This window comes from Gorilla gorilla, chromosome 20 (genome assembly GCF_029281585.2).
Source record: "Gorilla gorilla gorilla isolate KB3781 chromosome 20, NHGRI_mGorGor1-v2.1_pri, whole genome shotgun sequence".
Taxonomy (NCBI): Eukaryota; Metazoa; Chordata; class Mammalia; order Primates; family Hominidae; genus Gorilla; species Gorilla gorilla.
This window is the reverse complement of record NC_073244.2, coordinates 55492124-55507858: the sequence shown is the minus strand read 5'-3', so window position 1 is coordinate 55507858 and position 15735 is coordinate 55492124. Positions and strand designations below refer to the sequence as shown.

The following is a 15735-nucleotide window of genomic DNA, read 5'->3' as shown; positions in this document are numbered from 1 at the left end:
ATCAGTCAGTGAGAATAAAAGTATTCAGTGAGTTCTGAGAGTTTAGAAAATTATTGATTGTGAAGGCAGTTTTGAAAACCTCCCGAATTTGCACTTGGTGTGAAGTGAGAGCAGTTCTCTGTAAAATGTCTCAGTAAATTTTGTAGTTGGTTGAACTCTGCACAACATTAAACATCAAACACTTCATAGTGTTTCTATGTACACATTCAAAGTATCCCTGCACAAGAATTTTGCACAGCATATGTAAAATACTTCATCTTACTTTTCTGTATTGATGTGGACAGTAACTTGGTTATCTGAAAGAGTACAGAGACACACAACTACAGTTCTGAGGGGAATCTGAAAGGCTGTCCTTCCAGGGGTCCACAAAGGGGGATGCTCCTGAGCAGACAATCAAAAATGTGAAGAATCACATGAAATGAAAAGAAAGCCTATGATGCAGATAAATAGGACTTTATAACTTTTTATATTGAAGATTACACATTAGTGAGCTATGAAATACAGTTAAACTCTGCAATAAACATTTACAAAAAAGAACTGGAATGTAAATTATCACAGCATCATGACAAGCAGGAAAGTGGTCATTCCATGAAATGCCTCCTAGAGTCACTCATACACATCTACAGGCATGAAAAATGTTTGTCTGGGTTATATTGAAATATGTGCTTCTTACTATGGCTCATGCTTGCAAAACATTCAAAACTTTGTCAGGATAATACCAAGTCCTGAATTGAGTAAATTCTTCCAATGGAAAGTTAAGTTGCAGAGGTTGAATCTTGGAAAGGATTAATAGGTAAGTGTGTACCTATTGGTATACAGTGGTACGTAGATATATTTAATACACTGTCACTTATAAATAAGAGGTCTTGGCTGGGCATGGTGGCTCACACTTGTAATCCCAGCACTTTGGGAGGCCGAGGCGGGTGGATCACCTGAGGTCAGGAGTTCGAGACCAGCCTGGCCAATGTGGTGAAACCCCGTCTCTACTAAAAATACAAAAATTAGCTGGGTGTGGTGGTGGGCACCTGTAATTCCAGCTACTTATGAGGGTGAGGCAGGAGAATCACTTGAACCTGGGAGGCGGAGGTCGCTGTGAGCCGAGATTGCACCATTGCACTCCAGGCTGGGTGACAAGAGCGAAACTCCATCTCAAAAATAAATTAAATTAATAAGAAATCTTTAAGGAGAAAGGAGAATCTTCAGGATGTTTCTAGTTTTAGAGGGCAGTTTCCCAATTCCTAACAGGTCATAAAGTTCACCAGTTCAAAATACAGCACTAAATCTATAAAAATCAAGAAAAAATTGTGTAAAATCTATATCCTTTAATGTTTTTGAAAACACAACTGGTATGACACAAAGATGCAGAAATAGACACATTTATGAAGAAAGAGGACCAGAAATAGAATAAATGTTCAGCTACATGACTTGTGTCCCCTCATCCTCATTCTTCCCCCTTCTAGTACGAAGAAGGTGGAAGCTGGGGCCAGTGAAGTGTATATAGACTTTGGAAAAGGCAAATGGGCTGCAGATGGGTAAATCTTTCAAAGGAAATGTAGGTGGAAATCCTCATTCAAAAAGAATTTCTTCCCAGATATAAATATGCTCCCTATGGAAAGCTCCAGGGTAAGTCTCAGGGAAGGCATCTTACTCAGTGTGGTCATAAAAACAATGCTTAGAAGTTTCCACGGGACGTGGGTCAATTGTACACACCTGAAACCAATCATGTCAAGGGAACCTCAGAAAGTCAGAATTGGATAAGCAGCCATCAGCAGGCCAAAAAAACTGTTCTGCAATATACAGTCAGCCTTCTTATTATGTTACACAGCAAGGGGGATTAAAATGGCAGACGCCATAAAGGTCACTAGTCACCTAAGCAGAAGGTAGGAAGATCACCCTGGTTTATGCAGGAGTGACCAATGCAATCACAAGGGACCTGAAAGGTACAAGGCAGAGGCTTAGGAAGAGTGGCAGAGGGAATGGGATTATGGAAGAATGGTCAGAGATGCAAAGTAGCCGCCTTCGAAGATGGAGACGTGAAACAAGAGCCAGGGAGTGTGGACAGTGCCTAGACACTGGTAAACCAAAGTGAAGCTTTCCCTCCAAGAACATTCAGGCAGGAACAAAGCCCTAGGGATGCTTTGATTTTTGCCCAGTGAAATGTATCAAACCTCAGGCCTAAAGAACAGAGAGATAATAAATATTTTTGTTTAGTCCACTAAGTTTGTGGTCATTGGTTACCACAACAGGCAATACAGTGTCCTTGGCAGGACAGAAACAGCAGGGAAGAAATGTGGCTGGAAATGATGGAGAAAGATGGAAAGGACATATGTAGTCAGAGAGGCAGAATGGGATGAAGAGCAGACCACATAGGTCTCTAAGATGCACTTAAAGAGGTTGTAACATCAATAAAAATAAGAAGTTATAAAAGCTTTTGAGGAGAGGAATGACAATCTGACTTCCATTCCCTAAGGATTGCTTTGGCTGCCATGAGAACAGATATTAGGGTGGGAAGGATGGGAACAGGGCCACCAACTGGAAGGCAGTTGTAATAATCCAGGAAGGAGATGTGGTCATTTACATCAGAGCAATGCAAATGGGCATGGACAGGAGCACAACAGGTGGGAGAGTCATGTACAAGGACACACAGATGCTTAGTTCTTACCTGAATTCCCTTCTCTTTGGGTTGCTGTCCCCATCATCCAAAACTTTTCTTCCCTTAGGAAGTGACAAGTATCTTGGTGGAACGGTTGATGCCCTGTGAATAGGTAAGGTCACGTGCTGAATCCCAACACATTCTGGGTAATATTTAGGCAAAATTTACTGGATATTTAGGTTCCCAATGCACACTCAAACTTGAACACTCTAAGGTACAAAGCCACTCCTGAGACCTGATGTTCAGACACAAAAGATGCCCGTGCTCACCCACTGAGAGCAGGTTCCTGAAGTTCTCCAGCATCACATCTCGGTACAGCTTCCTCTGGGCAGGGTCCAGCAGCCCCAGCTCCCCCTCAGTGAAGACCACAGCCACATCCTTGAAGGTCACTGCCTCCTACAACATCAAGAAGACATAACTTCAATCTTATGACCAAGGACTACTGGGGGAGAAGTGGCACTGAGCAGGGGAAGGGGATGAGTGGAAAGTTGTTCTCAATATTGAGGGATGTAGGTCAACTTAGAGATTTCCCACTCATTCTGCCTATATCCTGACAATGACACATATTGATTTTCCTGAACTCCACCAGAAGTACAATGATGAAGTCTCATACATTTACTCTGTGCACTCATTGAGTCTACTTGTATGTAACCCTCTAGGACTCTACATGCTGCATCCTGAGCTACCCATATATAGGTTCGACACATCTTGCCAACTGCCCCAGCAACATTAAACAATTCAGTCCCAACTTTGTTGGGTCCTCCTCTCTCAGACTCAAACCCTGGAGGCTATTGATTTTCTTTAGTATTTGCTAAACTAACAAGTTTTAGGTAACTGTGGGTAATTTTCAGGGTGGCCTTGAATCATTCTTTCTTGCGTATAGTTTTGAAGAATAAACATAGAACATGCTAGCAATGCAATGTTCCTGTCCTTCCTAGGGAAGATAATGTCTTGAGTTAGGGAGAAAGTGCCCAGTAAGTCGTATTGCCCCGGAGGTATATAACCTCGGGTGGGCTGCCTTCTGGGGTACCTCTGCTCTGGTGGAAATGGGGTCAAGATTCTACCCACCCCAGGATGTTTTCTTCAGCCTTGGATGGCCACCTCACAGTGTATCCTACACTTCTGTGCTCCCTTGCTGCCAATTTGTAGATAACAAATCTGCTTCACGTAATCTGTTGAGTGAGATCGTGTTCTGTCTCACAGGACTCACACAAGTTGGTAATCAGTGCACAGTGAACCTACTACACAGTACCAGTGTGGACAGCTGAGTGGGACAGTTATGTAGTGTGTCCTCTACTCTCAAGGTACAAACCACAAATGTTAATTGCAGCCTTCAGTGTCCTAATCAGAAGCCAGAATGCATCATTGTACATCCTAAGGGTCTGCCCCTTCCTAACTGTGCGGCCTTAGACATGTTTGCCTACAGGATTTACTTTCCTCTTTAAATAATAGTCCTTATTTGGCACAGTATTTTAAAGGATTAAACAAGGAAATACATAGCATTTGGAAACATCTGTGCCACTGTTTAATGAACATTAGCTGGAATCATTTTTACTGTTGTTACTAGCATTATCTATTTCATGGCTGCATAGTATTCCAGAGAACTGATGACCTACTTTTAGCTACAGTAAAGAATATTTAATTTTACATATTTTCCATTATCAATCCTGTAAAGAGCATCATTAAGTAATGATGTAGTAAGATGTAAGAACATCTTACTCTCATTGTTTAAAATAATAATTTCAAATGAAAATTAAAACATCAAAAAACAAGCACATTTAGAACTGTGATCATATAACTGCATGCTTTCTTCCCAGTTTTTTGCCTACCTCCATAATCTTTGAACAGAATACAAGTACTTTGCTTCTCTTTATCATGGCCAAGAGCAGGTTATAAGTATTCCCACAGTCTTGGTAATCTGATTGGGGGAACAAATCGTTCTATTATTCTCACTTATTTGATTACAAATGAAAACCATCACTTTTCAAGGTTATTGGCCATCTCTACTTCTCCTTTTACATTGGCCTTTTAGTGTCCTTTGTTCCTATCTGTTTGGAGTTTTTCCTTTATTCTGTGCTCAAGGTTTTGATTTTGAATTTTATTTTCTTTAGGTATCCACGTGGCAAACATTTCTGCCCCAGGTCATTATTTCTTCTGGTAACATTGTGTGAGACATCTTTTGCCATAAGGGATTTAAAGTTTTCTATAATAACTATGGTAATCAGTATACTTCAGTGCCTGGAGTAGATGCCATGTCATAGTGACATGTGACAGGAAGTCACACCAAGGGAGGAGCAGCACCACTAGGGACACCATCACTCCACAAGGTACTCCAGACACCCACACCACAGGGCACAGGTTGCTCAATGGAGAATTCTGTCTCTCTCCTTGTTTCTCTTTTTCACCTGAGCCGAATGGCTAACACTCCTGACCTTTGGTTGCCTGTGTACACCTGAGCAGGTTTCTCATATTTCACCTGTTCGAGAAGAAGAAGAGACCAGGAACCTCCTCATTCCGCTGCTCCGAGGAGTAAATGTAGTAACAGAACACAAGTGATTGGCAAAACTTAGTATCACTGGATATTTTAAATGAAGGCTTTCTACTGCTTTGGTGAAACTGCTTACTACATAAATGAATAAGAAGAGACCAGTAAATAAAGCACATGCAAAGTATGACTGAGACAAGGAGAACACAGAATCTAGCTCTTCCAGTGTGAAAACTCCGACAATATTTGTGTGGTGCAGCAGTGATATCCTGTTGTTCTGTGCCTAGTTAAAATATTCTATCTGCAAAACAGCCAATGTGGTACATATCAAAAGTACCCTTTCAAAATTGAGCTAAAATGGCATATGGTTTTCAAAATTAATTTTGTGGGAAAAGGTTATATATAGGAAAGCTGTCACTGCAGTGTTGCTTAAAATATGTCTATGAGCGTGAGGTAGTTATAAATAAAAAGATACATCAATGTAATAGGAATATGATGTAACCATAAAAATGGAAGATTATATAACATATAAAAAGAGCACAGTTCACAATTAGATGTATATCGTCAATACAAATACAGTTACGAATGTACATGACAAACAGCAAGAGAAGATAAAAACATAATTTGAGAGAGGGGAGGTAAGGAAGTGGGAGCACTATTCATTTCTACTAATTTTCACACTCCATAAAATAAATAATGGTAGCAAAACAAAACAAAGCAAAACCAAAAACCAAATGCAGTCAACACAAAAGAGATAAAGGAAGCACCTGGCACAAACAGGTCCCCAAATGCCTGTTTTCCCCTTGAGTCTTCTCATGACAGAGAAAAACACATGACAATATGAGTAGTGACATGGAATTTTAACAGCGAGAGAGGCACGCCCCCCTCACCTTGAATGTGGTCATTTTTCCTCCTACTTTGGGGAATTTGCAGACTCCTGAGTGATGCAGTTTGAAGGAAGGAGGAATCCTGCCTGAAACATGCCACAGTCTGCAGAAAAAGAGAGATGTGTGTTGTGAATTAGCACATGAACGATCACAGCAGCATTATTCATAATAAACCCAAACTGCACACAACCAAGATGCCTTCCTCTGGGTAAATGGATAGGCAAATGGTGGCGTATCCATACCATGGAATGTTATTTGGAAATTTAAAGGATGTTTCCAAAGTTTGGAAACATCATGCTAAATCAAAGAAGCCAATCACAAAACCCATGGATTATACGATCCCATTTATATGAACTATCCAGAATAGATAATGGTATATAGAGAGAATATAAGTTAGTGGTTGCTCCAGATTTGAGGTGAGAATGAGTTTTTATTTTTTAAGAGATGAGGTCTTGCTATGTTGCCCAAGCTGGTCTCAAACTCCTGAGCTCAAGCTATACCTCCCACCTTGGCCTCCCAAAGTGCTGAGATATGAGCCATCGTGCCCGGCCTGAAAATGAGTTTTAACTGTAAGTGGGCACAAGAAGTCCAGTTAGAGGATGAAAATGGTCTAAACCGAATCATGATGATGGCAAAACCACTATGTGAAATTCCTAAAGATCACTGAATTGTACACCTGAAATTGGTGAATGCTATGATACGTAAAAAATACCTCAATAGAATTGGAAAAAATAATTGTTAGTTTACGTGTCATTTAACTTAACAAGACTGAGTCCATATTGATAGAATATTTATAGTTGAAGAAACTAATAAACAAATGGGGGAGAACTGGCAGTTCATTTTTATAGTGAATGCCCATTAATAATGTATCTCCCCAGAAGAAACTTGACTATTTCTTTTAAAAAGGTAATTTGATAGTGGACAAATCTGAAAGACATCATCTTGGCCAAATGAATGAAGTTGAGATCACCAATGAAGGGCCAAACCAACATCGTTTGGCCCTGTTATGTTACAATAGGAAGGAAAGCTTATCACTTTGGCGCTATCCGCACCAACAATGCATAAGGCCCAGAAGCAATAACAATGCGTGATCTGAACCTAAACATGAAATATATCAGATAAATCCCAATGAACGTCTTTCTCCAAAATAACTTGCCTACACTCTTTAAAAATACCACATATATTAAAGAAAAAGGCTGTGAAATCCTTCCAGATTAAAGAAGACAGAAATGTGACGAGTAAACACAATGCATATAATTAGACTTTAAACTGGGGTCAGGGTGAAGGGTGGGGTAGAAGATAGTTGTGAGGACTGTAAATGAAAAAATTGAACAAATTTAATTATGGAACCACATATGAGATAACATGATGTTATGGAATATGCTATCTAGCACTATCTAATTATAACACTATAAGCACAATTAGTAGTTTTTTAAACAGATATCTAATATTTAATAAATATCATTTAATATGATATCTTAATATTGTCTAGCAGGTTATGTGAGACCCTATAACCTGCCCTTTCTAAACACCTCTTACCAAATCACCCCATGATCACCATGGAATGTGGGCTTCCTTGCTGCAGAAATCTACAATCAATTGTCTCTGGTTACAGATATGTTCCTGGTAGTATCTGGCTGATGGCCACCAACAAAGCAAACAGGAAAAATGTAAACAATCGGCAAATTTGGGTAAAGAGTATATGAGAATTCCTTATACTATTTTTGCAACTCTTCTATAGCTTTGAAATGATATAAAAATGAAAGGTTTTCAACTATCAGGAAATAGTCATAAGGATGATAACAATGGGGGCTGGGCGCCGTGGCTCACACCTGTAATCTCAGCACTTTGGGAGGCCAAGGTGGGCGGATCACAAGGTCAGGAGATCGAGACCATCCTGGCTAACGCAGTGAAACCTCGTCTCTACTAAATATACAAAAAATTAGCCGGGCGTGGTGGCAGGCACCTGTAGTCCCAGCTACTCAGGAGGCTGGGGCAGGAGAATGGTGTGAACCCAGGAGGCGGAGCTCACAGTGAGCCGAGTTCGCACCACTGCACTCCAGCCTAGGTGACACAGCGAGACTCCGTCTAAAAAAAAAAAAAAAAAATGGGAATAATATGGATGAGCATGACATAATATGGCAGTTTACTAGTTTATTCTCTATTAGCAGTATTTAAAAATTTCCATAGTTAAAGAAATATGGGAAAACACATTAAGATATTATAACAATTTTTTAAATGCTTATAAATAAATATACAATAGACACAGAGAAAGACTAAAAAGAAACGGAGGAGAACTGGAAGTTCCATCTCTTGTATCAGACAGTTACCACCTTCACATCTTGGATTCATGGGTAATTTAAAACACGTTTTCTCCTCCTATTAATCTAATTTTAAAATGCTCCACAATGATATGGTTCCACAATACAAAATCCTTATAAAAAGTGAAACAGGATGTTGACAAATTTTTAAAAGACTCCTACAGAAGTCCAAGTCCATGAGCCTTGCTCTCAAGGTCCCTTCAATCAAGTCCTAACTCTCTTTCCCCACCTGATTCCAGCTAGTTCCTCTACCTCAATGAAAATGTATCCAAGGGATGATCAACTCAGGCTCTGACCCAAACTGCCTAGGTTCCAGCTCCAGCTGTACCTCATTCTACTGGGAACTAAGCACCAGGTGTCTCACTCCCATATTTAAAATGGAAAAGAGCGACCGGGCGCGGTGGCTCACGCCTGTAATCCCAGCATTTTGGGAGGCCAAGGCGGTCGGAACACGAGGTCAGGAGTTTCAGACCAGCCTGACCAACACAGTGAAACCCCGTCTTTACTAAAAATACAAAAATTAGCTGGGCGTGGTGGTGCGCACCTGTAATCCCAGCTACTTAGGAGGCTGAGGCAGGAGAATCGCCTGAACCTGGGAGGCGGCCTATTGCACTGAGCCCAGATCGCGCCACTGCACTGTAGCCTGGGCGACAGAGCGAGACTCCATCTCAGGAAAAAAAAAAAAAGTAAGAAAGAAAAAGAGCAATACCTTTCCACAGAGCCATGGTGTGGCGTAAATGTATTTATTTCCATAAAGCCCTTACAATTAAGTTACCAATTAAGGTTTAATTATTATCAACACCCATGCCCAAGAACACATCCTATACACTCTTGGTTGAGGTGAACATCTCTGTAAAAGAAAAAACCGGCCCGGCGCGGTGGCTCACACCTGTAATTCCAGCACTTTGGGAGGCCGAGGCAGGCGGATCACTTAGGACCACAGGTTCGAGACCAGCCTGGCCAACATGGCGAAACCCCGTCTCTACTAAAAATACAAAAATTAGCCGGGCATGGTGACGCATGCCTGTAATCCCAGCTACTCCGGAGCTGAGGACAGAGAATCGCTTGAACCCAGGAGGCGGAGGTTGCAGTGAGCCAAGATCGCGCCACTGCTGCACTCCAGCCTGGGAGACGGAGCAAACCTCATTCTCAAATAAGAACAATAATAAAAACAGACTAACAAAATAAATAACATTTTTTTAAAAAAGAGAAAAGCCAAAGACCACTCGTGTAGACAGCTTTGTCCTCAGTAGCCAAGTCCCTCCCTGCAGCTCTTTTAGAAAAGTCAGGCTGGGGAAGGAGAAAGCTGTCAAACACTCTGACTGCGTCGCCGTCCCGGATACAAGTTAAATGCTCCTCTCCCTTCGTGAAACGTGGATGCAACCCACGCCTTCCTAAAAAGAGGTCAGAGGCGTCCGGGATCATCCAGAGCCCTGCCGGGCTCCAAGAGAAGGGCCGGGGCAGCTGGAGCTCTGACCCCACCCGGGCACCTGACCACTTCGCGGGAAATTAACAGGACACCAAGTGACAGGAGCTGTTAAGTCTTTGTTTTATACCACAACTTTCAACTCCTAAAACAATTCTATCAGGATGGTCCTAAAATCCTCATTTAAAAAACGGCAATGGGAGGTACAGGGAGATTAAGTAACACCCCACGTTATATCGCGAGAAAGAGGTCGCACACTTAAGAGTGGAGGGAGGCGGACTGAGCGAGGTCAAACACCTGGAAAACCCTCTAAACAGGCACACAAGACTAGACAGGGTTCTTCCCCGCCCCCCCGAACCCCCGACGACTCCTTCGGTGGACCTGAGTACAGCCCCCAACGCCAGAAGTCTCCATCGACGGCAACGAAACTCCCCTCCCATCCCTCGCATCTCCAAACCTCAGGTCTTCTCCAGGGCTTCTTACCCCCTTAGTTGACCCCCCAGGTCGTTAGGCGCCCCTAATAACTGGTTCACTTTCGCAAAGACCCGCAAGGCACAGTTGGCTCAAACCACCTTGTTAAGTAGCAATATCCGGCTCGGAGACCGGAAGTGTCGATTATGCCACAGGCGTCTGGACTACACTTCCCAGAATCCCCCGAATCCGCCTGCCTGAGCCAAAGTTCCCACGACTCCACAGAGCAAATGGACTCCACTTCCCAGAATTCACAGGTCCTCCTGCCTGGGCCAAAATTCCCACGCCTTTCAAGATACTCGCTAAACGCCTGCGGGAGCCAAATCTCCTGCGCATCGACCGGGCAACTAGACTCCCGCAGGCGTTTCGCTGGTATCTTGGGAAATGGAGTCCATTTGCTCTGTGGAGGCGTGAGAATTTTGGCTCAGGCAGGTGGACCTGTGAATTTTGGCCTATCAACCTATATTTTTATTTTAAAAAAAATGGAGTCTCATGTTCTATATCAATTTTTCTAAACTAAAAAAGAATACTTTTCATGGTTTTCTTTAGATAAAGTGACTGTGCCAACCACAGTATGAGGAACACTTCTCTGAAAATTGAGTGACTGCTATTTCTAAACCAGTTACAGCTGTATCCTTGCTCTATTCTGCCCTCCCAAGAGATAAAAATTTATTGACACGCTCAATCGTAGTAGGCAGGAAACTGTGCCTAATATATTAGGGTATATCTGGCATCAAAGGCCCTTTCTGTCCCCCAGGTCCTTGCACTCTGGGCCTGTGATGGGAGGAGAAGCTGCCATAATCTGTGAAATGCCTTTGGGGTCATTCTTCCATTGTCTTGGACAATAGGTCCTGGCTTCAGTTGACATGGCCAATCCATACTAAATTCATGAATTAGTTAGTTGCTTAACCATACCCTTGTTTTCTTCAGGTTTCCTGTTTTTTTTTTTTCCAAAGTAGATAGACTGTAAACTTTTAAAAATTTTAGTTCTGTTTCCCTTTTAATTAATAATTATTTCAGTCATTCCTCACTTCTTGCCTTTCACTACGGGTAGTCAAGATGATTCAAGCAACTTCAACACTTTGATTAGAAATTAATTCAGATAAACAATTATATCATTCACAAATTCTAGCTTCCATAAAACACTAGCACCTGAATATAATTCAGCCAAATTCTTTGTCCCTTTATAACAAGAAGCTCTCTTCTCTTCCAATAACATGTTCAACATTTCTGACTGAGGTCTTCAGAATGGCCTTTACTGTCCACATTTCTACCAACATTCTGATCATGACTACCTAGGTATGCTCTAACAAGATTGATGTTTTCTCTACAGTTCTTATTCTCTATTTCTGAGCCCTAACCATAATTGTCCTTATCAGTCCATTCATGGCAATGTAGGCTTTTCCTAGCATACATGTAAAAACTCTTCTAGCCTCTATCCATTACATAGTTCCAAAGACTGCTACATTTTTAGGTATTTGTTGCAGCAGCAAGCCCACCTCTCAGTACCAATATTTTTTAGTCACAAAATATCATAGCCTGCCTGGCTTTTATTTTATTTTATTTTATTTTTGAGACGGAGTCTTGCTCTGTCGCCCAGGCTAGAGTGCAGTGGCGCGATCTCGGCTCACTGCAAGCTCTGCCTCCCAGGTTCATGCCATTCTCCTGTCTCAGCCTCCCGAGTAGCTGGGACTACAGGTGCTCGCCACCATGCCTGGCTAATTTTTTTGTATTTTTGGTAGAGAAGAGGTTTCACCGTGTTAGCCAGGATGGTCTCGATCTGACCTTGTGATCCGCCCACCTCGGCCTCCCAAAGTGCTGGGATTACAGGCGTGAGCCACCGCGCCCGGCCGGCTTTTAAACAACAGAAATCTATTCTTCACAGATCTGGAAACTGGGATCCAAGATCAAAGCACTGGCAGATTTTGTGTCAGGTAGTTGGCCACTTTCTTGTTCATAGGTAGCACCATATTGCTGTGTCTTCATTTGGTTGAAGTGACAAACAAGCTCCTTCTGGCATTTTTTATAAGGGTATTCATCCCGTGACCTAATCACCCTCCAAAGGCCGCACCTCCTATTACCATCACATTGAGGGTAATAATTACAATATATGGATTTTGGTGGGCCACAAACATTAAGACCATTGCATACGCATCATGCAGTGTCAGAATTACCAATTCATATCATTGTAAAAAACAATTCAAAAGTAGAGTTCAACATTTTTTATAGTTCTTTTTGTCTTTAGACTGAGGATATATAGTCAAACACTGTACTGTTTAATAAGTTGCTTAAATTACTTCTTGCTGTCACCTTTAGACTGTTTATGTTATTTATTTGAAATACATTTAGGTTAATTTGTTATTCTATGATTTTCACTTTCCTAGTTTATCTACAAATAAATCTCATTCTTGATTTTATATTATTGGGTATGTCAGTTATCAACATGTTCCCATGAGTCAATGCTCTACCACATATTATTCTCGGAGAAGTGCCACTCCCCTCCTTCCTACCCCTAAACCACTTCCACAGTGTTGCCACCTAACACCTTTATGTAACTAATTTTATTATTTTCATTACCACTTTTTTTAACAGAATAGATGTGTTTCTTATTTTCCCTTTTTACTTAAATGTTAGGATAGTACACTTCTAATTCTTCTATATTCACATAATAACATCTTGGAAATCACGTCATATGGAGTAATTTATTTTTAAAACTGCATAAATTCCATTGAGTGGTTTATATAACAGTGCTGCAATTTATGGATATTTCAGTGACTTCCAATATTTTATTATTACAAATGATGCTGTTATAAATACACTTGTACATTTATATATTATCCCTGTTGAAGATACATCAGAAGAGTACATCCCAAAAAGCAGGATTGAAAAGTGAAGATATTAATAGAAATTTTGTTGCATATTGTCAAGTTGCCTTAATTTTTTGGTACCATTTCCATTTGCAGAAGTAATGTATAAATATACTCTTGCCTTGAAACTAGCTAACAAAATGTGTTATTACAACATTTTTAAAGTTTTGCCAATCAAATGGTAAGAAGTGTATTTAAATTTAGTTTTAATTTATATTTCTTGTTTTTTAAATAACATAGAACATTTTTGCATATTTCCTGTGTCAATATTATTTTTCTTTTTGTAAATTGTTCAAATCTATTACCCATTTTTATGTTGAGTTTTTGGTCTGTTCGCCTCAATTTTTTTTTTTTTTTTAGAACAAGGTCTTGCTATGTTGCCAAGGCTTGTCTTGAAGTCCTGGGCTCAAGCGATTCTCCCACCTCAGCCTTCTAAAGTGCTGATTTACTAACTAGGGCCAGCCAAAGGCTCAACCATCACTATCTTTCATTAACATTTTAATCACTTTTGGCTCTTCTGGGTCATAGGGTCCTGATGGCAGAGAAACTTACAATAGCAGCTGGGACACATTGCACAGACTTATCTTGGGTGAGTCAAAATGTTTTCAGGTCACACAAAATAGGCAAAGTAGCACGCCTCAATGAGGAATAAGTAGCATACAATAGCCCCAGTGGTCCACTTGGCGTTGTGACGCTATTTTTTGATCGTAGGAAGGGCTATATTCTACTTGCCCTACACCCAGAAGGGATAGCTCAATAGGCCTACATCAGTGAACTTGTGGAAATTTCACCAAGGTGAAAGGCCCATGAATTATTATAAGATTTATTTCTTCCCTCTGGTATGTATGTATCTTACAAATATGCCTAGATTCCTTCCTGCTTCCTTCTCACCAGGCCCAATCATCAAAATATAAATGTGCCATTTGACAATAAGGAGTTAGTCGTTGCGAAGATGTTTGAATATTTCTCCTTTTGAGTACATAGTCACACGGGTTAATGGCTGTAGGGCCTTGTGAAGCACTCTGCAATGTACCAGGGTCTATCCTAATTCAGAACTGACCTCCCGTTTATTGAAGCAATTGTGGATTTGTAAACTGGACACGTCTTAGAATTGATTTGGGAGATGTGATTCTGTTAGGTAATTCCAGTTGGATTTCTGTTTACTTGCAATAGAATCCTCCTGCCTATACAAATAAAGTAACAGTGTAATAGACTTCCCGTCAAGTTATTTACTATGAATGCCAAGATCAACAACACAAGGTTAAGAAGCCATGCATAATGACTGAAGCTTTCAGGTTATTCTGATTGAGCTGGAATTTGATGCCTTGTCCTCATCTTTTTCTTTCCCACTTTCTGAAGCACAAATTGGAGAAACTAGTAAATACCACTGTAGTCCTTCGTTTGACTATTATGTCCGAAACTAACAAATTCATAGTCATCTAGAATCATGCCTTCTATAGGTATATGCTTGGGATTATCCAATATATTTGGCATATATTTATCACCATGTTGTGGCTTTAACAACCAATGCCCTATTTTCCACTGGAAATAAAGTCAATAATGCCTTTAAACTAAAAAAGATGAGAAATCCAATTTGAGAAAACACAGAATCGATTTAGAAAACTCATTCTTAAGATTCTCTTCCTCTAGAACCACTTCTGGAACAAAATATCTTTTGGTCAGCGTTGAAACGGAGTGACAAAATCAATATGACATATACAAATGATTTATTGCAAGGAACTTTCTTATGCCACTGTGGGACTGGCTAAGCAACTGCAAAAAACATATGGCTATGCCCCAGGATGGCTCAGATGGAACACTAACCCACGAGAGGAAGATGCTACTAAAAGGTGCAATTTCTTTTTTCAAAGAAGCTTCAGCTCTACTTTTAAATAATTTCAAGTGATTCATCAGGCCCACTGACATTATCTCACATAATATCCCTACTCAAAGCCAACTGATTATGGGCTAAATATCTACAAAATGCCTTCCATATATATATATATATATATATATATATATATGTATTACTGTTTGATTAAATAACTAGGGACTGTAGTCTAGGCATGTTGTAATTAAAATTGATACCACACAGATCCTCATCATCAGAAAACTGTTTAAGGAAAAATTAATATTCAGTACACCAGGATACAGCAGGCATTAGAAATGAGGTTGGAGGTCAACTTATTTATACAGCCTTTAACATTAGTGTCAAATTAGGACAATCCTGTTAGGAGCAAGTATGCTTAGTGTGTTCCTAGTTTTGTAAAATTTTATACAATTGTTACCTATATGCATAGATATGCTGAACCATCCTTACCAAAATATTCATACTTCCTATCTTCCACTTTCTTTTTTAGACTTTTCTGTACCAAAGTAATTGTTTCCAATGTCTAGACATTATTCTTGCAAGTAAAATGAGTGTGTTTTTACTATAAAAATTAAAAACAACAACAAATCTATCCAGGAAGTTATTGTCATAGTGTATCAAAACACACACACACACACACACACACACACACACACACAAATGTTGTGGCATTTAACTCAAACATTTAAATGGATATCCTACTGATATGGTCAGAGAATAATAACTTGGGAAGCTTCCCTCATTTTTCAAACACA

General features: G+C 40.3%; 1 protein-coding gene across 6 annotated transcripts in view; it reads right to left on the bottom strand.

The window, feature by feature from the left end:
• ZNF155 (zinc finger protein 155) overlaps window positions 1–15735 on the bottom strand; it is a 29487-nt gene that overhangs the window by 3745 nt on the left and 10007 nt on the right. The window contains exons 1-5 of one of the 6 annotated variants that reach the window (XM_063701439.1): window positions 10230–10367; window positions 6029–6128; window positions 4483–4571; window positions 2923–3049; window positions 2663–2755 (exon numbers count right to left, since the gene is read on the bottom strand). In XM_063701439.1, the coding sequence (XP_063557509.1) occupies window positions 2663–2755; window positions 2923–3049; window positions 4483–4530 (268 nt within the window). In that variant the 5' untranslated portion in view covers window positions 4531–4571; window positions 6029–6128; window positions 10230–10367. Of the gene's footprint in view, window positions 1–2662; window positions 2756–2922; window positions 3050–4482; window positions 4572–6028; window positions 6177–7991; window positions 8114–10229; window positions 10389–15735 lie in introns of those variants that run through there. The other 5 variants (XM_063701440.1, XM_055369649.1, XM_055369650.1 and 2 more) reach the window with 5 other exon arrangements.